The sequence below is a fragment of the Heteronotia binoei genome, chromosome 21, assembly GCF_032191835.1.
Source record: "Heteronotia binoei isolate CCM8104 ecotype False Entrance Well chromosome 21, APGP_CSIRO_Hbin_v1, whole genome shotgun sequence".
Classification (NCBI taxonomy): domain Eukaryota; kingdom Metazoa; phylum Chordata; class Lepidosauria; order Squamata; family Gekkonidae; genus Heteronotia; species Heteronotia binoei.
Window position 1 is genome coordinate 63030686 of NC_083243.1, and position 24782 is coordinate 63055467.

The following is a 24782-nucleotide window of genomic DNA, read 5'->3' on the forward strand; positions in this document are numbered from 1 at the left end:
AAAAATTCAAAGCCATCTCAACACAAAGCTGTCTGATTTCGCTTTACCATGTTAAAAGCACAGACTAATTTGTTGGTTTAACAATATCATTAAAATAAGCACATAAAAATCATATCTTTATCCTTAACAAATTAAGATACAATATAATTTGTCTATCTCGGTATGAACAGTTTCTCCAAAGGAGCATATTAAAAACAAATCTACCAGTTACAAAATAATTGTGCTATCTGCCTTTTTAACAATTAATCCAACCCTTATATCAATATGAGCAATTTCACCAAATAAACATACTAAGAATAAATCTGCTATGTAAAAATAAATGTGTTGTCTGCATTCTTTATTGTTGATACGAATTAGCTGTATATTTAACTAAAATTTTAACAACACCCTTCCTTCCTTAGGATCTCCCGTGGTCTTTTAAAATCACATATCAATTCATTATTAATAATTCCATATTTGTTTACCCACAAGGGAAACCAGAACTCAGAAATACTTCTTTCCAAAATTTAAAAACTTTTGGATTCCTTAAGTTTCAATATCTATATTACGCCAGAGGAAACCAACTTAGTATAACCCAGACATTACACTTTGCCTTCTAAAATCACATGTCAGTTCTTATTGAGAGTTCCATATCCAACTATCCACAAAGAGGGGAAAAGTTCAAGAGTGCCTTTTTTCTCTGTCAGCAAACTCAGTCTCTTAATCCAAGATGAAAAGTAGCTTAAAGATCCTGTTAAATTGTCATTCCAAATTAACTGAGATTTCAAATGTTATCATTTCAGTTGCAGTCAGACGATAGGGACAGATCTCTCTAGAATATATCTTATTTATGTTCAGATCATATTGCAGTCAAATAATAGTCTCTTTAACATATGTCCAAGTATAATCCGGGTCGATTTAAGTATTTGTATTCAATCCAATTCAAGTAATTACTGATACTTAAGATTGCTCTTTGACTTTTCGAGGCCTCATTTGCAGGAGAAGTAGGCATATAATCAGCCTCTATCTCTTCCTTTGAGCTAGCTGCTCGTTGTTATGTAAAACGACCCATTAGCCAGTGGTATTGAAAGCTCACTTACTTGCCAAGTAGAATTGCCACGCTAGAAGTAGAAAGGTGATACATCAAAAGCTTACTGAAAGGAGCAAAAGAAAGCAGTCAGGCGTTCATCTTTTCCTGCTGCGCCAGCTATCATGGTGGCAGAGCCTCGGGACATGCAAGAAGCACAGGAACAGCCGCCGCTGTACCCCTAGTTTCCCGCAAAAGTCCCATGCCGAAGAAAAACCCCTCCAGGGTCTTCCTATGGGGGCGTCACATCTGTGTTGCCCCTCCAACCACCTGATTCAAAGGTGCCACAGGAGGACGATCTGCGGACACCTCTGAAGTCAAGATTTATTTATTTATTTATTTATTCCGTAACTTATATCCCGCCCTTCCCACAAGTGGCTCAGGGCGGCTTACAACAAATAATAAAACAATAAAATCGGAACAAATTAATACATTTAAATTCAAACATTTAAAACCTAAAAACCTTAAAATTTTACATTTTACATTAAAACTGTGCAGTATAATCACAAAGATCTAAGATCTAGAAAGCTACATTTGTCTAGTCAGGCGTAGGCTAACCGGAAGAGGGTCGTCTTACAGGCCCTGCGGAACTGAGTAAGATCCCGCAGGGCCCTCACCTCTTCCGGTAGCTGGTTCCACCACATAGGGGCCGTTGTGGAAAAGGCCCTGTCCCTAGTTATTTTGAGGCGCACTTCCTTGGGCCCGGGGATGGTGAGAAGATTTTGAGTCCCAGACCTCAGTACTCTCTGGGGAACGTGTGGGGAGAGACGGTCCCTCAGGTAGGCAGGTCCCAGGCCATATAGGGCTTTAAAGGTAATGACCAGCACCTTGTACCGGACTCGGTATATTATTGGAAGCCAGTGCAGAGCCCGAAGACCCGGCCGAATGTGCCCCCATCTTGGGAGGCCCAATAACAGCCGGGCCGCGGCATTCTGCACCAGCTGCAGTTTCCGGGTCCGGCACAGGGGCAGCCCCATGTAGAGGGCATTGCAGTAATCCAACCTCGAGGTGACCGTAGCATGGATCACTGTTGCTAGGTCGTCGGGATCCAGGAAGGGGGCCAACTGCCTTGCCCGTCTAAGATGAAAAAACGCGGACTTGGCAGTGGTCGCTATCTGGGCCTCCATATTTAGGGACGGCTCCAGCAGCACCCCCAGGCTTTTGACCCTGTCCGCCGGCCTCAGCGGGACACCGCCAAAAGCTGGCAAGGGGATTTCCCCCCCCGGCCCCCGACGGCCCAAACAAAGGACCTCTGTCTTCGCAGGATTCAATGTCAGTCCACTCAGTCTGAGCCACTCAGCCACGGCCTGTAATGCCCGATCTAAGTTATCTGGAGCGCAGACCGGTCGGCCGTCCATAAGCAGATAGAGCTGGGTGTCATCAGCATACTGGTGGCACCCCAGCCCATACCTTCGGGCAATCTGGGCAAGAGGTCGCATATAGATGTTAAATAACATCGGGGAGAGAACCCGATGACGTAACCCGGAAGCCGTGCAGGTGCAATTTCTGTAGATGTTTCAAAATACTGGAGGCTTCAAGTATTGGTGCAAAGTGCAGGCAGTGGTTCTTTGGAATACTGATGTAAAGTGCAAAGGTGCGAGGTGTAGGGTAGCAGATCTTTAAAGTGCTAGTGCAAGGTACAAGGCAGCAGTTCTTAAAGTGCTGGTGCAAGGTGCAAGACAGCAGATCTTAAAGTGCTAGTGCGAGGCGGAGAGATTGCAATTCTCAGAGTTCTCAAAGTGCAGAGTTCAGGCAGCAGTTTTTCAGTAGCCTACGGCTCTCCTTAGCCAATGGGTCCCCTCTTTTCCCTTGGTCAGTCGCTGCAGTTCGTCAGGCATCACAGCAGCCGGGGGGGGGGGTGAGATCTCCCTTTAGGCTCCTGGGCACCCTGACAGGCGCTTCAGTCCGCGCGCCGGTATCTGCCACTGGGTTTGCTGGCCCCAGCCCCCCCCCCCGCCCACTAGGGGATTGAGACATCTCATCCCTCTGGCTCCCGTCACGGACTGCCACACACACCCTCCGCCGTCTCTCCATCCGCTACTCTCTCCCTCCAAGTTCTAGCCAACAGACTAGTCGCCCTCCACCTGGAATTCCTGGAATTCATGTACTCCTGAATTCCAGGAAACCATCTATGCAGAAGTCATATTCTGCAAAGTGGAAATGATTTGCTAACTTCACATGGCAGAGTGATGTGACCGGCATTTTGCACTGCAACCAATGATCCTATCCTACCTCCAGTAGCTTCCTGAAGGGACTGATGCATCTGAAGCCCCCTCTGAAGTCCTTTGTTCCCACCTGGAGCTTATCGCTGGTACTCACCTAGCTCATGGGAAAGCCATTTGAGCCACTAGCCTCCTCACCACTTCACCTACTTTCATGGAAGACCACATTCCTAATTGCAATAACCTCGGCAAGGAGGACTAGTGAAATCTGCCTTTCGCTGTGATCCCCCATATATGCTCTTCCATAAAGATAAAGTGGCCCTAAGACCAGATCCAGCCTTCCTCCCAAAGGTGGTATCACCATTCCACCTCTCCCAACTGACGGTCCTTCCCACTTTCTTCCAAGAACCGTCCTACCAACTACAAAGGGCACTACACACCCTGGACGTATGTCGTGCCCTACCCTTCTACCTTGACAGAACCCGCCCCTTCCGGCGGAACCAAAGACTTTTTATCACCTATGGCAAACCACAAAGGGGCGAACACAGCTCGAGCCAGTGGTTCTTGAAATGGGTGACGATAAATTGTGGACACGAACTAGCACGATAAAATTGTGCTACGAAATAGCAAAGCAGCCCTTACCTGACATGCTTAGGGTGCATTCCATGAGGGCAATTGCCACCTCCTCGGCATTCCTGCGGGGGGGTCCCACTGGAAGATGTCTGTGCTGCCACCACATGGTCATCCCAATCCACGTTTGTATTATTTATTTATTATTATTTATTACTTAAAATTTCTATCCCGCCCTCTCCGCAAGCGGACTCAGGGCGGCTAACAACATACATTTTTACAATTTAACCATTAAAACTACAATTTAAAATTATTTAAAGCACTTAAATATTTAAAACATTTAAAACATTCCATTGCATTTTTGGTGCTGTATCACTATAATATAATTTAATGTAGATATAAATGTAATTGGTGATCATGGTACTCTGTAACGGTGTAAATTGGCAGCTCTCTCCCAATTTAGGTTAGGTCTCTAAGGCCTGTCGAAACAGTTCGGTCTTACAGGCCCTGCGGAAAGTAGAAAGATCCCGCAGGGCCCTTATGGCCTCTGGGAGAGTATTCCACAATTCTGGCGCTGCCACCGAGAAGGCCCTAGCTCGCGTCTGCCGCAACTTAGCCTCCCTTGGTCCAGGGACGGACAACAGATTTTTTTGTCCCTGAATGCAGTGCTCTCCGGGGAACATGTGGGGAAAGGCGGTCCCGCAGATAGACAGGCCTCTGACCATAGAGGGCTTTAAAGGCCAATACCAACACCTTGAAATGGACTCGGAACACAATAGGTAGCCAGTGCTCTCTCAGCACTGGCCGAATGTGCTCCCACCGGGAGAGCCCCATTAGCAGCCGCGCTGCAGCGTTCTGCACTAGCTGTAGTTTCCGGGTCAGCACCAAGGGTAGCCCCATGTAGAGAGCATTACAGTGATCTATTCTTGAGGTGACCGTAGCATGGATCACCAGTGCTAAGTTGTTGCGCTCCAGGAAAGGGGCCAACTGCCGTACCCGCCGGAGATGAAAAAAGGCGGATCTAGTAGTGGCTGCTACCTGGGCCTCCATTGTAAGAGAGGACTCCAGGAGCACACCCAAGCTCTTGACCTTGGGGGCCGGGATTAGTGACACCCCATCAAGAGCTAGCAGAGGGATCTCCCCCCCCCCCGGACCACCCTGGCTCAGATAGAGAGCCTCTGTCTTCGTCGGATTCACCTTCAACCGACTCAGCCTGAGCCAAGATGCTACGGCTTGAAGAGCCAGGTCTAGATTTTCTGAGGTACAGTCGGACTGACCACCCATCAATAGATAGAGCTGGGTGTCATCTGCATATTGGTGACATCCCAGCCCATACCTCCTGACAATCTGGGCAAGGGGGCGCATATAGATGTTAAATAACATCGGGGACAGAACCGCACCCTGTGGCACACCACATATAAGTGGATGCCTTCGGGATGATTCTTCCCCTATCACCACCCTTTGTCCCCGATCTTGAAGGAAATAGGCCAATCACTGTAAGGCAGACCCCTGAATCCCCACGTCGGCAAGGCGGCTAGTCAGTAGCTGATGGTCAACCGTATCAAATGCGGCCAACAGATCTAATAATAACAGCACCGCTGAGCTGCCCCGATCCAGATGTCGCATGAGGTCATCTATGAGGGTGACCAGAACCGTCTCTGTCCCGTGACCTGGTCGAAAGCCGGACTGGAATGGATCCAGTGTGGAAGTGTCATCTAGGAATCCCTGTAGCTGAGTTGCCACCGCCCGCTCTATAACCTTACCCAGGAAGGGAAGGTTTGATACCGGCTGATAGTTTGCCAATACAGCCGGATCTGCAGATGTTTTTTTCAAGAGGGGACGGATCACCGCCTCTTTAAGAGGTGTGGGAAAGATCCCTTCTACCAGGGATCTGTTGACAATACCCTCTAGTGGCTCACGTAACAGTGCTTGGCTAGCTTTTATAAGCCAGGACGGGCACGGATCCAACCTACAGGTCGTAGGGCGCACAGCGAAAAGGATCCTATCGACTTCCTACAGGCTGAGTGAATTGAAGGAGTCCAGAATTGGACCAAAAGACGCACTCAGTGCCTCAAGTTCTTTCACTGTTTCAATTATGGCGGGGAGGTCACGTCGGAGCGACGAGATCTTATCTGCGAAAAAACTCACAAAAGCCTCTCAGCCAATTCCCAATTCTCTAACGTTTGGTTTACCTTGCGGTAAAACTGTTAATGATCAAATTATACTAAACAATTGTGCTGGGCGCGAGGTCGCAGATGCAATCCGGGACGCAAAGTAAACCTTCTTTGTGGCCCGGACTGCCATCTCGTAGGTCCGCATAAATGACCTATAAGATGTTCTCGAAGCTTCGTCATGAGTACGTCGCCATTGTCTCTCTAGTTATAATATTATAATAATAATAATAAAATTTTATTTATACCCCGCCCTCCCCACTGAGGCAGGCTCAGGGCGGCTAGTTGTCTCAATCGCCGTTTCATTGATCACAGCTCCGGGATATACTACGGAGCAGATCGTGAACGGGGATGGAGAGGACGTCGGGGAGCGATCTCGTCAATGGCTATGGAAAGCTGGCTATTCCAGATCTCCACTAGCTCATCTAACGAGTCACTAGAGGGCCAGGGATCACGCAAAGCCATTTGAAGCCGCAAGGGGTCCATCTGCCTTCGCAGGCGAGCTAAAACTTGCTCGCCGCTTAAACAGGGTAAAGGTGGTGTATCCACACGGGCCCTCAGGGCATAATGGTCAGACCATGGCACTGCCTCAGCAGAAATCTGATCCAATACAACTCCCGCTGCAAAGATCAGGTCTAATGTGTGTCCAGCCCGATGTGTCGGCACTGTTATATATTGGGAGAGTCCCAGTGCTGCCATGGAAGACACTAGGTCCGTCGCCCGAGTGGAAGCCACGTCCTCGGCATGGACATTGAAGTCACCCAGGACTATAAGCCGAGGGTACTCCAATGCCCAGCCTGATACAGCCTCCATCAGGGACGGTAAGGCACTGGCCGGTGCATTAGGCGGACGGTACACCAGCAAGATTGCCAACCTCTCCCCAGCATCTCACATCAAGCCAGCACACTCCATGCCCACGATCTTTGGTGGCGGGAGTGCCCTAAAGGAGCAATCCTCCCGTATGAAAAACGCCACCCCTCCCTCCCACTCGCTAGTCCGAGACTAGTGAAGGACGGAGAACCCAGGCGGGGCTACTTGTGAGAGAGCAACCGTCTCCCCATCCCGTACCTAGGTCTCCATCACGCAAACCAGGTCCATCTCCTGCCTGATTAAAAAATCCTGCAGGACTGAGGTCTTATTATTTATGGACCTGGCATTGCACAATAACAGGGACGGAGGCGAGTGCTTCCACTTGGCCCCCATACCGCTATCGTTGGGATGGGACACAGGCTGGAAGGGGAGCGAGCCCTCTTGTGTCTCAATCTCCTTCCGTTCCAATTTTGCCTGCTCCCACCGCTATACTTTCCCCTCCCCAGGAGCACTGGAATCCCCTGGCCAATCATCTCTTACTGATGGTCTTCACAGAGTCTCAGATCACCAGCAGCGCACACAGCAAGTATCCTGCTTTTCTACCCACTACTTAGTGCTCTATCCACTAATAATTCCTATGACCTGATTGAAAAACTTGTTCCTACTGCTAGTAATTATAATTTTTTTTCTTTTTCCCATCCTAGCCAATTTGTTCAAAAAGACCCCCCCACACACTACCTTTCTATCCAACCAATTGGCAAAAATTTATGCTTTAGTTCAATTTAGCAGATAAAAATCAATTTAGGTCCAAATACACTCATTTTTTTAAAACCTCAGGATGAGCAATAACATATGGGTAGGTTCACCAGTATGAAGACACTGGTGAGCCACTACTCCCTAGATGTCTGCACACGGAGAGACGCATCCTTTGGCCACTCTGTCCTGCAGTCTATCCTGCAATGATACCACAACTGGGACACCAGGTAAGCACATAACACACAGGGCTGTGCACTAACCTCTACTCTTTTTCAGCCTCCACTGCTATGGCCAGCACCATCCAGCATCACAGCCATCCAGCATCACAGCTCGCTACTCACCCAAGTGTGGGACTGCACAGGGACCACGAAGATGATAAACAGGTTGCTTACCTGTAACTGATGATCTTCGAGTGGTCACCTGTGCAGTCACACATGACCCACCCAGCCTTCCCCACTGCTGACTCACTCGTCAAACCACTACAGATGCATTGGCCAATGGCAGCTGGAAGAAACTGAGTGGGAGGCAGTCCTTTCCCCCGGACCCGGTCATGCACAGTGACTACTTTTGGCCGGGCCTGTGGGTGGGGGGGGGGGAGGACTGCCAGGAAAAGAGATGCTGATACTGCTTTGAAAATCACCGAGATAGGATTCGTGCAGGGCATCGAACCCAAGTGTGTGACTGCACAGGTGACCACTCAAAGATCATCAGTTACAGGTAAGCGATCTGTTTTTTTTCTGTGACACTACAAGCACTGAGTGTAGGGGGCACTGCTGAGAAGGAGCATGTGGTTCCTGGGCAGAAACAAGCTTCTGACTCTGGCACACAGTGCCCTCTGGAGGCTTTTAGCTGTAAAGACCTTTCCATTGGCAGACCTTCTCATGCACAGTCCCCCATGTGTGTCTGCACAGAATATACTCGATGAACAATAGTTACAGTAAGTGTAACTTTGTTTTATATCCTACAGGTCTATATTATTTGAGCACAATATATGAAACACTGATACTAGAACTTTACTGATTTAATTTTGCTCTGAATTGCATTGGAAACAGTTAACTTGATTCATCCTTAATCCCACAAGTACAATATGTGCTGTTTTAACTGTTTCGATTGAATCATTTTTACTGCAGCAACTTGGAAGCTGTACTGTTAAGTATGTGCACACATGTGCAAACTTTGTAGCTTTTTTGAAATTATATGAATTTCTGCAGTTTGTCTGGTTAAAAGTAATATGCCCTGTTGAGAAACAATTGTACTGATCTGCTGAATGTCTAAAGAATTACTGGCTTCTGTAGTTTCCATAGTGTAATCTTGCTAAGCAATTGTTTCCTGGTTAATATCCAAGCTTCCTGAGTCAGGAATCTGGCTGACCACTAGGAAAAATATTGTTCACATTTCTTTTAAACCAACCAGCAACATGTTGGATAGAGAAATATGAGCTCAGTATAGTACGTTTTAGGTTTAATATACATTTCTGCAAGAAATAATTTAATTTGCTGCACTTGTGTTATGCACATCAGTATCCATGTCAGGTCAGATATGTGAAAACTACCCCTCTACATGTCCAGAATGTAAGTCCTAGCCTGGGGTAATCAATCTCCATGGAAAGGAAAGCAAAACAAAAAGGAAAAGAAAAGAAAGATACTTAATCAGAGAATACTTCTTAATCAGAAGACAGAATAGCCAAGAGGGAGACAAAATAGCAGAGTACAAGATGGTGAGGCTGAACTATTCAAATGGCAACAATACAGAGTGATTTACTTGTGGCAGTCCAATAATACTAATCCCAGTGCCCAGTTATATTTAAGCCAATTCCCAGTTACAGCTAATTTTAACCCAAACTGTGTTTCTCTCATATGGCTTGTCCAGAGATACCAATCTGGAGAGGTGTCTTTTCTGCTAGAGTTTATGTATAAAATCATTTCCAGCATGAATTAAAAGTAATTTTATATATCAGGACATTGAAAGACAGCTTGGCAGTCCACACAACTGACAGGTGGGTCATACAGTGGCTGACAGGTGCATTTCCTCAATCATAGAATGTGCTGAAATAATTATGGTTTATTTAATGCCAGTATAGTATCTAGGACTGAGTTTATAGGGTTTTCTCTCTCATGGACTGTGGATAGCTTTTTTGTCTAAAATACAGAATGACTCCATGAAAGTAGTTTCAACAAATTGCCTAATATAGTTTCCATATCTTGAAGTTCTTTTATGTTGTCAGGAAGCTAGAAGAACCCAGGTGGCAGTGTATTTTCAATGTCTCCTGAATTATTTGTAAGTACAATTAATATTAGCAGTCAGTAAATGTAAGACTAAGTATTGTTATGATCCTGGATGATGGTTTTCTATGCCAGTTTTGCCATGGTCCACCAATTATCATCTCATCCAGTTCTTTTATTCCTTTCTGTAGTCAACTGAGCTACCTTACTGTAATTGATGAGAAATATTACCAGTTTGGGGGATGTAATGTGCAGGACTCAGTGTTGTAAGCAGTGAAATGTATAACATTTAAAACTGCTTTTTAATATAGATAAATGTAGAACAGGAAGTCATTTCACATGTTGAAACTTCAGGATGGTGGCCATTAACACACAGCTCTGTCCTGTCTCCATATTTCTATCCTGTAGCAAAAGTCACCTCCAGAGCTATTTACTGGGAGAGAGAAGAGGTCTAATTCACAGTCATACATTGGACGACCCATTCAGCTTGACAAGATTTTGCTTTCCAAAGTAAAAGTGCCTCATACGTTTGTGATCCATTCATACACACGGCCAACAGTTTGCCAGTATTGCAAGAAGCTACTAAAGGGACTTTTTAGACAAGGTTTACAATGTAAAGGTAAGCGTGTTTAAGTAATGAGTTCCATAATATGCCTGTTTTCAAGCCAAAATCTTTTAAAGCACTGTATGTATCATAATGTGAATATAGAACAGATATCCATATGGTTTTTGTGTTCTTCACAAATTAATTATACCTGTCTCAGAGAACTATAGTTACCAATTGAATAGTCAGATTCCACTTTTTACTGTGAAAGCAGCAGTAACAAATTCAGCTATATCAGAGAAATATTCAGATGAATGGAGAAGATAGCTCTTTATACTGATGTTTAGTAAGACCAACATGTTTCAATGTCAGCTGTTCAGCAGACACAGGTTGGTTTAACTAAACTAGAAGTCTGCATTTATAATGTTCTTTTGCTATAAACAGTTATCTCAAGTAAGTGCAGGATATAGCTCTTGAAATTCTATGAACAGGAAAGGAATGTCGGTACGTGAGCTGGTTATCATCAGTTGTATGGAGCTAGAAAAAAGAGGGTTGTGAAGGACCCCTAAGAGTGAGAGCCAGTTTAGTGTAGTGGTAAGTGTGTGGTCTCTTATCTGGGAGAACTGGGTTTGATTCCCCACTCCTCCACATGCACCTGCTGGAATGGCCTTGGGTTAGCCATAGCTATCGCAGGAGTTGTCCTTGAAAGGGCAACTGCTGTGAGAGCCCTCTCAGCCCCACCCACTTCACAGGGTGTTTGTTGTGGGGGGAGAAGATATAGGAGATTGTAAGCTGCTCTGAGTCTCTGATTCAGAGAGAAGGATGGGGTATAAATCTGCAGTCTTCTTCTTCAAACTTCATAAAGTCAGAATTTACATTGAACCACTATTTCCCTCATTAATGTCTAAATTTAGAATGGTTTTATCACGATTTGATGCATTCACTCAAATAATCTGTTTTCATCTTTGGTTTTCAAGATTGCACTTTATGTTTGTTCATGGGATAGTAAATGTTACTTAATCTGTACATGAGCCAGTTATCATCAGTTGTATTGAGCTAGAAAAAAGTGGGTTGTGAAGGACCTCTGAGAGTGCAATTCAACTCTTAAGCTATATACTTACACTGCAATACAGAATGCTTTTGGTAGGATTTACCTGTCCTTTTGTCTGTATTGTTGCAATCATAACCCACTGAAGTGATCTTGTTTAAAAGGGTATAACTCTGGTTGAGATTGCACAATAGAAGGCCTGAAAATAATCTCCATATTTCCGTCACTGTGCTCTCTTCTCCACCCACCCTGTTCATATTGTTCATGTGGTAAACCCCCTAACATTTAGATAATATGAATGTTCAGAATGGCTCTTTGCTTGGGGAATGAAGCATTTTGTAATCTGGATTATATGAGGGAAAGGAGCATTGCCAGTTTGTCCAACTGAAATCTCACATAGGAAGTCACAAAGAACTGGGGTATTCAGAGAATAGGCTCGCAGAAAGCATTATAGTACTTAATAAGGGAGCTGTGGTAGAATACCTGTTTTGCATACAGAAAGTCTCAGGCTCATTTCAGTCCTTATCATCTGCAGTTAGCAGGTGTTTGGGAAGATGTTTCTTTGCTTGAGACTATGGAGACTAATTTAAGAAGGCACCTGAAGAGACAATGTTGAAGCAGTAGATGGACTGGGACAAAGCTGCATATAGTAATATGTACAAGAATTGCTGTTTACAATTGTTGGAAAAAAAGAAGGGAATCAAGGGAGCATAGAGTTTCTAAATCTTGGCTCTACCAATTATTGTGCTTCTACTTTCATTGTGACCTTAGGCCAATGAGGACCAAGAAGTGCATGATAGAAGACTTAACTTCACTTGTTGATTTGATTAACCAACCACCATCTTGATTGTAACAGCCTTTGAAGTCTTAACTGTGTATATTTTAAGCAAAAGTAAATCTTATGGCCCAAATCTTTTTTTAAAAATTACATGAATTATTACATGAATTTGTGTTCATGTGACTTCATAAGAGTCCTGTTCATACCTATCAAAATATAACTCTCTTACTGAGGAGGGGGAAATCATCTCTTCTCTTAAATCAGATTGCAGGTTCAACTGTCACAAACGCTGTGCACCTAAAGTGCCAAATAACTGCCTTGGGGAAGTGGCAATTAATGGAGGTAAGTTCTCTTGAGCACTGTTGCAATGTGTTCTAACTGCCTTTTGAGGAAAGAACAAATACTAATAGGTTGACAGCAGCTTTTTTAAAAGAAAAAAATGCATGTATTAAAGGTAAAAGTAAACCAACTGATGTTACACACATTACCTTCCCAGATAACCCTTTACTTGAACACTGAAATTAATTAATTAACCATGAACTGTCAGTATCAGATACTTTATAATATGACAAAGGAAGCATATTTCTAAACCCTAGAGTATGAAGAATGAAACCCAGTTGGGAATTTAGACACATAAGATATGGCCATTTACACTAAATAATGCACTTTCAATCCACTTTCCAACTGGATCTTACTGTGTGAACTGGCAAAATCCAGTTGGAAAGTGCATTGAAAGTAGATTGAAAGTGCATTATTTAGTGTGTGCAATCTCAGCTAAGGGAGTTTGTATAAGAATCTCATTCTTCCTTATGAGGGTAAATGCTTCTTAGAAACAGAGGAGGAAATGCCATCAGTTTGTCTATAGGTAGAACTGAAAAAAATCAAAAGCATCTTATTTTAATTTTGAAGGCTTCAGGTAGTAATTTTATTATAAGAATATAAGAACATAAGAGAAGCCATGTTGGATTAGGTCAATGACCTATCCAGCCCAATACATTGTCTCAATGTGGCTAAAAAACCAGGTGCCATCAGGAGGTCCACCAGTGGGGCCAGGACTCTAGAAAAACCATATTTTAATGGTGATTTTATATTTCAGTTAATCCCTGAGTGTAGGAAAGTGATAGTTTTAGGCAGATTATTGTCATTAGGGTAAGTTTGTCACACTTATTATGAACATGCAATTTCTTTTGAGGAGGGGTACCTTTTCAGTTTTCATTATCCTCTAAGTTTAAACTAAACCAAGCAACCACCCTCTGAACAAATGCACAGAATAATTCCATCCATTGCAGAAGTCATTTTTAAAATAGGAAATTTACCTTTCCAATCATATAAGGCCTATTCCAAGTTATGGCTAAATAGCACTTTTATATTCCCAGGAGGGAACCATTTGCTTTGCATACACCTGAGTACCAATAACAAAAAGTACCAATAGTAGAGAAGTATCCTCAGTGAGTGAAAGTATATGAAAGCAATCTCATATATCCAACATTGTCAGTTTTAGTGGAAAAGAGGTTTTTCCCCCTCCAATCAATGGTTTTATGGAGTACCAAATTCCCACTTTGAAAAGTGCCTCTCAGGAAACTATTCAAGTGTGTTTGCAACCTAAATATCCATCTCACGGATTACAGAAATGTTTATTAAAAGTTGTCTTCAAAGTTAAAGATTGCTGGTGGCATAATTATATACCAAGTTATGCTCATTGAGAGAACGCTCAACAATTTATCCTTACACAAAATGTGCATCAGCTTATAGAAATAAACCCTTAAAAGTTGCCCTTTTCTCCATGTTATGTTATTTTTGGAATTATCACAAAACAAAATTGCATTAAACACAACTGTAATCCAGTTTTAGATCTACTAATGATAGTCTGCCATGATGAAGCCCTGTGTTTTCTAAAAGTAAGGTTAGTTAAATCAATCATAGGTAAATGGCCATTCTGCACCTTACCTAGAAGGGGTTGTCTTTGCAGTTAAAATGATTGATCCCAATCCCTTTCTCAGTTTCAACTTTCAGAAAAGGTAGATTCAGGTTTGTGTTGGCTTTGTCCTGTCCTTAGTAGCCCTTTGTCTCCTAGGAGAATCTTTCTGATGGTACATCTGGATCCTCAGCCCCTCTAGGTTTCTTTGCATCTTCTGAAAAGTAACAGCTTTTTTTTTATTTTGCTACTTTTTGGGGGGGCGGGGATCTGGCAATGGTATAGTGTTGCACAGCATCTAATTGTCTCAGATAGTTGAGACAGTTATTGTTTCTTCTTGTTCTCTTCACTCTCTGATAACATGGATGCTAAGGTTAGTGTGTTAGTATCATAACAGCTCTATCCAGAGGAGAATCATTATTTTTAATATATTTTGAAATATTTTATTTAATATGTCTTCCTCTTCCTCCCCCTCCCCTTCTTGTTTTTGCACATCCATCTATTCTGTCTTGCCATGTAGTGATATTTCTGTGCTCTTTTCTGTTTGTAAAATATGGCTGTGCTTCAGGATGCTAAGAAATAAAGAGCATTTCCCCACAAGTATATAGAATCTAAAATGAAGGATCCCTTTTTTACAATTGGGTATGGAAAAACCTTGGTCCTTTTTCCTGCAGTGATAAAGCAGGATGGGAAAAACTGGATCAAGTGTGAATAAGCACTACCATGTCTTGATCCTGACACTTTTATGTGAAACCTTAGAGGAATCAAAGCAGTTTTAAAAATCTATATATATGCACATCATATCTATACTGCAAAAATATTATAAAATAGAATAATTCTTAGCTATATATGGCTTCCAGATGCAAAAGTCAGTTGTAGAATTGAGAGTGCCAGAGTATAATTAAGATCTGTTTCTTAGGGTTTCTTAATACGTTCCAGATTTGCTTAGTCCTGGTGCTGAGTCTGATGTGGTCATGGAAGAAGGAAGTGATGACAATGACAGTGAGAGAAACAGCGGACTCTTAGATGAAATGGAGGAGTCTCTGGCCCATGATGCTGAAATGGCAATCATGAACCAAGGTGATAATGGAGAAATGCAAGATGCTGATCCTGACCATGATGAAAGTAACAGAATGATCAGGTGAATTTTTGCTGTCAGCACTTCTAGGTCTCAGAAAAGCTTGTCTGTCTGTTGAGTGTGTTTTTCTTCTACCCTTCCTCTAGGTGTTCAGAGCAGCTTAAAGGGTTCTCCCTTCTCCATCATATCCTCACTACAAACCTTGTGATTGCCACAGTACCCAGGTTATTCTCAGAAGGTCTATGTATCTTGAGGTCACCTAGTGAGCTTCAAGGCAGCGTGAGGATTTAAACCTGGATCCAAATCACTAAGTCCACTTTATAGTATGAAACCCTAACCAGTATTTTACATTGGCTGTATCTCTGTAATTAGAATTAAAAGTGAAAATTCTAACATGGATCCAACCCAGTATTTATAGTGCCATCCTAAACAGAGTTAACTCTTCTGAGTCCATTGAATTTTTGGGGCTTAGAATTGTGTGAATCTGCCTAGGACTGCACTTTTGACATCTCTTGCTTGTGAATCTCAAAGATAAAAGAATATAACTGTAGCAAGAAATGCAGATTTCTTGACAGAACAGACCTAATATTTGCACATCTGCATAACACATTCCTGAAGGCATAATGCCAGAGTAGTACTCAAATTCAGGTTGCTTAATGGCCACACTATCTAAATGGAACCTCCATGTTTTAATGCATCAGATCTCAACATCTTGTCCCCAGATGCTGATGACAAACAGAGAAGGGCTTTGGGCCTCATTTCCTGCTTACAAACCTCTGAGAAGCATCTGGTTGCCGGTTGGAAACAAGATGTTATACTAGATGGACCTTTGATGTAATTCTGCAAGAGGCTTCTTGTGTGGTGTTTTTTGTGCTTCCAGTCACAGAATCATGAAGTTGAAAGGGACCTCCAGGGTCATCTAGTCCAACCTCCTGCACAATGCAGAAAATTCACAAGTACCTCCTCCCTGCACATACACACTAGTGACCCCTGATCCAAGGCCAGAAGATGGCAAAAATTGGCCTGGAAAAACGTTACTGCCTGACCCCGAAGTGGTAAACAGCATTTCCCTGGGCCATGAGAACTGATGTAACCCTTCCAGCTGACCTTCTCATGAACTGCCTAAGTTCATAGAATCAGCATTGCTGTCTGATGGCCATCTAGCCTCTGCTTAAAAACCTCCAAAGAAGAAGAGCCTGACGGATAGCGAGAGATAGCCGAGAACTGAGCCAAAGAGACTGATAATAGTAGATACGTTGACAAGGAGACTCCACACCAGTTCTTCCAGAACTATAAATGTATTTACAGATATTAACAGAAGTGCAATATATTTACAGTACAGAGCTTCAAAGTGCTTCGCCAGACTATCAATAATACAAAGAGGAAAAAGTCTCTAGCACTCAGCTCCTTATATATTCCAGCCCACCAATCAGGTGAATATGCTGACTCACTGTGACAGGTACTTTCCAGGCATTGCATCAGCCTGCCTTGTGATTCTTGTCACATGACCTTACTACTTTGACAGTAGATGATCTACATGCTTAACTTGTAAGCTACCTATCACTGACAGAGCCCAAGGAAGGAAACCTGTTCCACTGAGGAACCACTCGAACTGTCAGGAAGTTCTTCCAGATATTTAGTTGAAAATTCTTTTGAGTTAATTTCAACCTGTTGGTTCTGGTCTGACCTTCTGAGGCAATAGAAAGCAACTCCGCAGCATCCTTTATATGTCAACTCTTCAAAGCCCTTCTCTTCATATCACTTCTCTGTTATCTCCTCTCCAGGCTAAACATACCCAGCCCCTTCAACCTTTCCTCATAGGACTTGGTCTCCAGACCCCTCATCATCTTTTTGCCCTCCTCTGGACACGTTTCGGTTTGTCTATATCCTTCTTAAATCCTTCTACTGTATTTGCTACCTCTCCCAATTTAGTGTCAGAAGTGAGAAGAAGAGGAGGAGATTTATACCCCACCCTTCACTATTCAAAGGAGTGTCACAGCGGCTTACAATCTTCTTTCCCTCCCCCTCCCCACAACAGACACCATGTGAGGTAGGTGGAGCTGAGAGAACTCTAACAGAAACTGCTCTTGAAAGGAAAGCTCTGTGAGAATTTGCGATTGCGTGAAGGTCCCATCAGCAGGTGTATGTGGAGGAGTGGGGAATCAAACCCAGTTCTTCCAGATAAGAGTCCTCTCACTTAATCACTACACTAAACTGGCTGTCATGATCTGTCAATCAGTTACATATCCACCTAACAGTAATAGGATCCAAACCACATTTTTCCAGTTTGTCAAGAATATGATGTGGAACCTTATCAAAAGACTTTCTGAAATCAAAATAAAGTATGTCTAAAGCATTCCCCTGATCCAGCAAGGTAATAATTTTCTCGAAAAAAGAGATCAAGTTAGTCTGACATCATTTGTTCTTGAGAAACCCATGCTGGCTCTTTTCTTAATTCTCAAGGACTAACTGACTATTTGTTTTAAAACTTTTCCAGGTATAGACAGCAAGCTGACAGATCAGTAGTTACCAAATCCTCCTTTTCTTCCTTCTCAAAGATGGAGACAACATATGCCCACCACCAAACATCTATCGCCTCGCCTGTTCTTAAAAAACTCTCAAAAATAATGGCCAGAGGCTCAGAAATTATATTCTCAAGTTCATTTAGTACTCTTGGATGCAGTTCATCTGGCCCCAATGACTTAATAAAAAGGTAAAGGTAATCCCCAGTGCAAGCACCAGTCGTTTCCAACTCTGGGGTAACATTGCTTTCACGGCAGACTTTTTATGGAGTGGTTTGCCATTGCCTTCCCCAGGCATCTATACTTTCACCCCAGCAAGCTGGGTACTCATTTTACCGACCTTGGAAGGATGGAAGACTGAGTCAACCTTGAGCCAGCTACCTGAATCCAGCTTCTGCCGGGATCAAACTCAGGTCGTGAGCAGAGTTTAGGGCTGCAGTACTGCAGCTTTACCACTCTGTGCCATGGGGCTCTTTCCAATTACTTAGTTTCATTTAAATAAACTAGGTGTTTATGCGCTACCCCTAAGCTGATCCTAGCTGCAGCTCCTTTCTCTCTGTTTTTGACATGTTGAGCATTGTTTCTCTCAGAAGAAAAGATTGAAAAAAGTAGGAATTGAGCAGTTCTGCCCTCTCTTCATCACCCATTATAATTTCACTTTCCTGTCCCCACAATGGGTCTACCATATCCCTGCTCTTTTTCTTACTTTGAACATAAGAAAAGAACCCTTTTTTTGTTGTTCTTAGAATTTCTTGCTAGCCTAAGCTTATACTGAGCTTTAGCCTTCCTAACTTTCTCTCTACAAGCACTGATTATCTGATTATATTCATCCTTCTTCCATTTCCTAAATGAGTCTTTTTTATTTCTCAAGTCTTTAGAGAGCTGTTCATGGAGCCACCTTGGCTTCTTTAGGCTCCTCCCATTTTTCCTTCTTATAGAAATCATTTGTAATTGTGTCTTCAATATTTCACTTTTAAGAAACCCCCACTCCTCTTGAACTCCCTTCACCATAAGTATTCCCGGCCATGGGATTCTACCTAGCATAACTTTAGGTATGTCTAAATTTGTTCAACATATATATCTATGTACAGCTTTTCCCTTCCCCAAGACTTTAAATTCCAAAATTACTACTACCAAGGGTGCTAACTATTTATACCTCATCAACCAGTTCTTCCTTGTTGGTGAGAATCAAGTTCAAGAAAGCAGATCCCCTTGTTTCCCTCCCCATTTTCTGAAAAATAAAATTGTCAGCAAGACAATTCAGGAATTTATTTGACCTTTCGTTTAGCAGATATCTGGGTAATTGAAATTTTCCATGACTACTATGTCCCATCTCTTTGAGAACTTTGTAATCTGTTCTAGGAGTGTCTTGTCCAAGTCCTGTGCCTGGCTTGGTCATCTATAGCAGATCTCCACAATAATATCACTACTATTATTTCTTACTCCTTTCATTTTTACCCAGAGACTCTCAGCTGAACTTCCATGCATTTCCTCACAAATGTATACCTTTTTAACATATAATGTGACTCTTCCTACCTTTTTTATTTGTCTACCCCTTTTAAATAAATTACATCCTTCAATCCTAATATTCCAATTGTGTCATCCCACCAAATTTCAGTAATGCCTATTAGGTCATAGTCCCCTTCCTGTATTAGGACTTCCAGTCCTCCTGCTTGTTTCCCATACTCTGCACATTAGTGTGGAGACATCGGAATCTGTGTTTTATGCTCCCTGAAGTTTTCATTTCTGTACTTATCTGTAAGTTAGTGTTACCTAGCCTATGTGCTAGGTAACACTAACTTACAAAACTTTAGTGTTCTTATCTCCGGTTATTGACATTGTATTAGGCTTTGAATTTTTGTCTCACTCCCCCATATAATTTATTTTAAAACCTATTATTAGGTTTGTAAGGCTCTTTTTCCTAACCTCATGAGGTGCAAACCATCTCCCAATAGAAGAGCTTCATCTCAAAAGCATAATCCATGGTCCAAAAATTCAAACCTTTTCTGATGACACCATCTACATAGCTAGTCATTTATTTGCAGTATTCTTCTTTCCCATCCTTAGCCACAGCTTTCAACAGGAAGAACTGACAGAAACACAATCTGCACTCCTGGTTCCTTCACTTCTTACCCTGAGCCACATAGTTTCTTTTAATATATCTTGGGGCTGTGCCAGGCAGTATTATTTATTCTCACATGGATCAGCAAGAAGGGATAATATGTCTGTGGGCCTGATGAGTCTTCCTATCCTTTCAGTCACATCCTGGATGCATGCAGCGGTAGACAGCATACCTTTCAAAATGACAAGACTTTAGGCTCTACCCCTCTGAGTAGGGAATCCAGCACACACCTTCTCCTATACTGCGGAGTAGAAACTCAAGTCCTCTCATCCACAGGGAACTGAGGAAGTAGCCCTTGTTCCAGTGGTCCAGAACCAATATCTATGGGGAGGTCATGGAATAATAATAATAATAATAATAATAATAATAATAATAATAATAATAATAATAATAATAATAATAATAATAATAATAATAATAATAATAATAATAATAATAATAATAATAACAACTTTATTTTTATATCCCGCCCTCCCCCGCCGAAGCGGGCTCAGGGCGGCTAACAGACATGGGGATCCCATGATTCATAAAACAATGTAAACAATTTAAATTTATCAGTTGCATAATAGATTTTTAAAATAGATAAAATGTATAAAATGGGTGCTAAATACTGTAATCATAATATCCACAAGATGGCTAGATGTCAGATTAATCGGGTTCTATCTCAAAAGCAAGCTGGAAAAGAAGTGTTTTGCAAGCCCTGCGGAATTGGTTCAGGTCCCGGAGGGCTCGCACCATCTTTGGAAGGTGGTTCCACCAACGAGGGGCCATCACTGAGAAGGCCTGCTCCCTAGTAGCCTTCAACCTGGCATCTCTTGGCCCAGGGATTGTTAGTAAGTTCTGAGAGCTAGATCTTAGTGCTCTCTGGGGCAGATATGGGGAGAGGCGGTCCCTTAGGTAGGCAGGTCCTCGGCCATATAGGGCTTTAAAGGTAATAACCAGCACTTTATAGCGAACACGGTACACAACCGGCAGCCAATGCAGATCCCGCAGCCCAGGCCGCGCAGGTTCCCACCGTGGTAGTCCCTCCAGCAGCCTGGCCGCCGCGTTCTGGACTACCTGAAGTCTCCGTGTTCGGTATAAGGGCAGCCCCATGTAGAGGGCATTGCAGTAGTCTAGTCTCGAAGTGACCGTTGCGTGGATCACAGTTGCTAGGTCGTTGCGCTCCAAGAAGGGAGCCAGCTGCCTCGCCCTCTTGAGATGGAAGAAGGCGGATCTAGCAGTGGCGGCTATCTGGGCCTCCATTGATAGAGAGGATTCCAGTAGCACTCCCAGGCTTTTGACTTTGCGCACTGGTACCAGTGGCGCACCGTCAAAAGCCGGTAGGGTAATCTCCCCTCCCGGTCCGCCGCGGCCCACGCAAAGGACCTCAGTCTTCGCCGGATTTAACTTCAGCCCGCTCAGCCTGAGCCAGTCAGCCACGGCTTGTAATGCCCGGTCCAAATTTATAGGGACATCACCAGCCCGGCCGTCCATCAATAGATAGAGCTGGGTGTCATCTGCATATTGATGACAACCCAGCCCATACCTCTGTGCAATCTGGGCAAGGGGGCGCATAAAGATGTTAAACAACATCGGGGAGAGAACTGCTCCCTGGGGCACACCACAATGAAGTGGGTGCCTCTGAGACAGCTCCCCCCCAATTGCCACCCTTTGTCCCCGACCATCAAGAAAGGAGGAGAGCCACTGTAAGGCTAGCCCCCGAATTCCTGCGTCGGCGAGGCGGTGGGTCAGCAGCCGATGGTCGACCATATCGAACGCAGCCGATAGGTCTAGCAGCAGCAATACCGCCGAGCCGCCTCGATCCAGTTGTCGTCGGAGGTCATCCATGAGGGTGACCAGGACTGTTTCCGTCCCATGGCCCGGGCGAAAGCCGGACTGGCATGGGTCTAAGATGGAAGCGTCCTCCAGAAATTCCTGTAACTGCACTGCCACAGCCCTCTCGATAATTTTGCCCAAAAAGGGCAAATTTGAGACCGGCCGGTAGTGCGCCAATTCGGCCGGGTCTGATGACGGTTTTTTCAAGAGAGGGCGGACCAATGCCTCTTTCAGGGGTGTTGGAAAAGCACCCTCTGAAAGGGATCGATTTATAATATCCCGTATAGAATATCTTAATTCCTCCTGGCAGGCCTTAATTAGCCAGGAGGGGCATGGGTCCAGATCACAAGTCGTGGATCGTGCAGTACCAAGAATTCTGTCAACTTCCTCCAAGCTGAGCGGGTCGAAGCAGTCCAGAGTTAACTCAGAAGACACGCATTGGGCTTCGAGTTCACTTACTGCCTCCAAATTGGCAGGGCAGTCATGGCGGAGTGATTGGACCTTATCCGCAAAAAATTTCGCAAAAGCCTCACAGCCAATCTCCAATTCCTTAGCTTTTAAGTTGCCTTGAGGCAATGTAGTCAGGTTCCGAATTATTCTAAATAATTGGGCTGGGCGCGAATTTGCAGATGCAATCTTAGCCGCAAAGTATGTTTTCTTTGCGGCCTTGATTGCCATCTCATAGGACTTCATAAACTTCCTATAAGATGTTCTAGTCGCCTCATCACGAGTACGCCGCCATTGCCTCTCTAGCCGTCTAAGGCCTTGTTTCAGCTGGCGTAATTCCGGGGTATACCACGGAGCCAGCTTAGTCCGGGGCCGCAGAGGGCGCCGAGGTGCGATCTCCTCGATGGCCCTAGAGAGCCGGCTATTCCAGGTCTCAATCAGGCCATCGAGGGAGTCGCCAGAGGGCCAGGGATCCCGCAGAGCCATCTGGAACCGTTCCGGGTCCATTTGGCTCCGCGGGCGAGCCATAATCGGCTCCTCGCCTAAACAGGTTTGGGGGGGCATATCTACACGGGCCTTGAGGGCGAAGTAATCCGACCATGGCACTACCTCTGCAGTTATATCGCTCACTACGATCCCAGCCGCAAAGATCAGGTCTAACATGTGTCCGGCCTGGTGGGTGGGGGTTGCAACAAATTGAGAGAGTCCCAGTGTCGCCATGGAAGACACTAGGTCCGCCGCCTGACTGGAGGACGGGTCATCAGCATGGACGTTGAAGTCACCCAGGATTATCAGCCTTGGGTGCTCCAACGCCCAGCCTGTCGCCGCCTCGAGCAGGGACGGTAAGGCGTTGGCTGGTGCGTTAGGCGTACAGTACACCAGCCAAATCGCCAACCCCTCTCCATCCCCCCACGCCAGACCGGCACATTCAATGCCCTCAATCTTTGGGGCCGGGAGCGCCCTGAAGGAGTAAGCCTCCCGTGCAAATAATGCCACTCCTCCCCCCCGCCCGCTAGTCCGCGATTGGTGGAAGACTGAGTAACCTGGGGGAGCTGTTTGCGAGAGGGCTACTGTATCACCCTCCCGGGTCCAGGTCTCAGTCACGCAAGCCAGGTCCATATTCTGCTCGAGCATAAACTCTCGGAGAGTTGAGGTCTTATTATTAATGGACCTGGCGTTGCATAACACCAATGACGGAGGCGGGTTACACCTGGCCCTACTACCTGTCACCCTTGGGATGGGCCGCAGATTGGAGGGGGGCCGAGCACCAACTTGTCTCTGTCCTCCTCCCTTATAATATCTGCTCCCACCGCCTAATTGGAACCAATTGCTTAGCAATAAGATTTCATTTGATAGGACAACAAGCCTTAGATTTAGTATGTAAGCCTGTATCACTGTTTGCTAAGGGTTATAAGGCCTTAAGTGCATTACTGATTTTACCTCTCACAGTATTTCCCGTGAGAAATTCTGATAACTCTGACAGGATGACATCCTTTGTTCTGCTTGCAATATAGCCATATAGGAGCACCTATAGTAAACGGCACAGGCAGTATATGAACGAGTATGATCAATTGGTTTTTCATGCTTTTGAAGGACTTATTCTCATTTCTATAAAAACCATCTATCACTTCAACGTATTATTTTTTGTAAACAGCCCTTCAACAAGCAACAATATTCCATTAATGAGAGTGGTGCAGTCTGTCAAGCACACAAAAAGGAGAAGCAGCACAGTCATGAAGGAGGGATGGATGGTTCACTACACAAGCAAAGACACTCTGGTAAGAGAGATGTTGAGCAAAGAAATCTTCACTTTGATAGTAATCATCCACTGATTCCTATACATGAGGTCTCTCTGGTGGGGTTATTCTGAAGCTCTTTGCAAGAGGCACTCCCTTGTTCCCTTGATTATCAGAGAATTCTCCATGTGTACAAAGGGCCAAAGGGCTCCACAAAGAGAGAGGCAGTGGCCATCAAAGAATAATACTGAACACACAGTTGTATGAACATCATGAAAGCAGAGAAACCTTTAGTTTAGTTTTTTATTCATGCTTTCTGTTTTAGGCTTTTAAATTAAAATGTTGTTAGTTTGAACTATGTGATTTACTATCTTTGTTGGGACCAGATTGGAGCCCCAAATAAATCCAGAGGGCCAGATTTATCCTTGACACATGACAACATATGAACTAGGACAATAAATTCAATATGTGTTAGTATTATAAAGCCTATTATGAAAAACTGCTTTCTTCTCACTGTCTTTTTTAATAGATAAAAAGGATTTTTAGACATGATAGAAAGCAAGTGTGCAAAATTATACTGTAATACATATAGAAGCAGGAGAGATGAAACTGACCACTTTCTGTGCTGGACCTTCATGAGAGCAATCCAGTTGTGTCAGATGTACTAGAGCAAGTGGAGTCCAAAATCGTTTCCCACCTTGCAAGATCATGGATTATGCTGTTTGTTCAAATCATTCCAGAATCACCTTTACTGTATAAGGGCTGTAGCCTGTTGTTCTGATACAGAAAACTCAATCCACATGAGGAAATAGGTTTCTGTTTGTGAATAAGCTCCAATGGCGCACACAGAAAGTAGCATTTAGCAATCAATGGTGTGAGTATAGTTCTACTACTGTAAGCATAGCTATCTGAACATACTAATGCTCCCCAAATCAGTTTGTAGATTATCTGCATCATAACAGTTCTTTTGAAGCAAAATAGCACAATGTTCTTATGTTCTTATGATGATCTCAGTAT

The 24782-nt window shown here is 43.9% G+C and overlaps 1 protein-coding gene across 2 annotated transcripts in view; it reads left to right on the top strand.

Moving 5' to 3' along the window:
* PRKD1 (protein kinase D1) overlaps nt 1–24782 on the top strand; it is a 218160-nt gene that overhangs the window by 158485 nt on the left and 34893 nt on the right. For both annotated transcript variants that reach the window (XR_009556571.1, XM_060261979.1), the window contains exons 7-10: nt 10166–10376; nt 12392–12469; nt 14982–15183; nt 23684–23807. Coding sequence is in view for 1 of the 2 variants with exons in the window: in XM_060261979.1 (XP_060117962.1) it covers nt 10166–10376; nt 12392–12469; nt 14982–15183; nt 23684–23807 (615 nt within the window). In the remaining variant the exon portion in view is untranslated. The remainder of the gene's footprint in view (nt 1–10165; nt 10377–12391; nt 12470–14981; nt 15184–23683; nt 23808–24782) is intronic.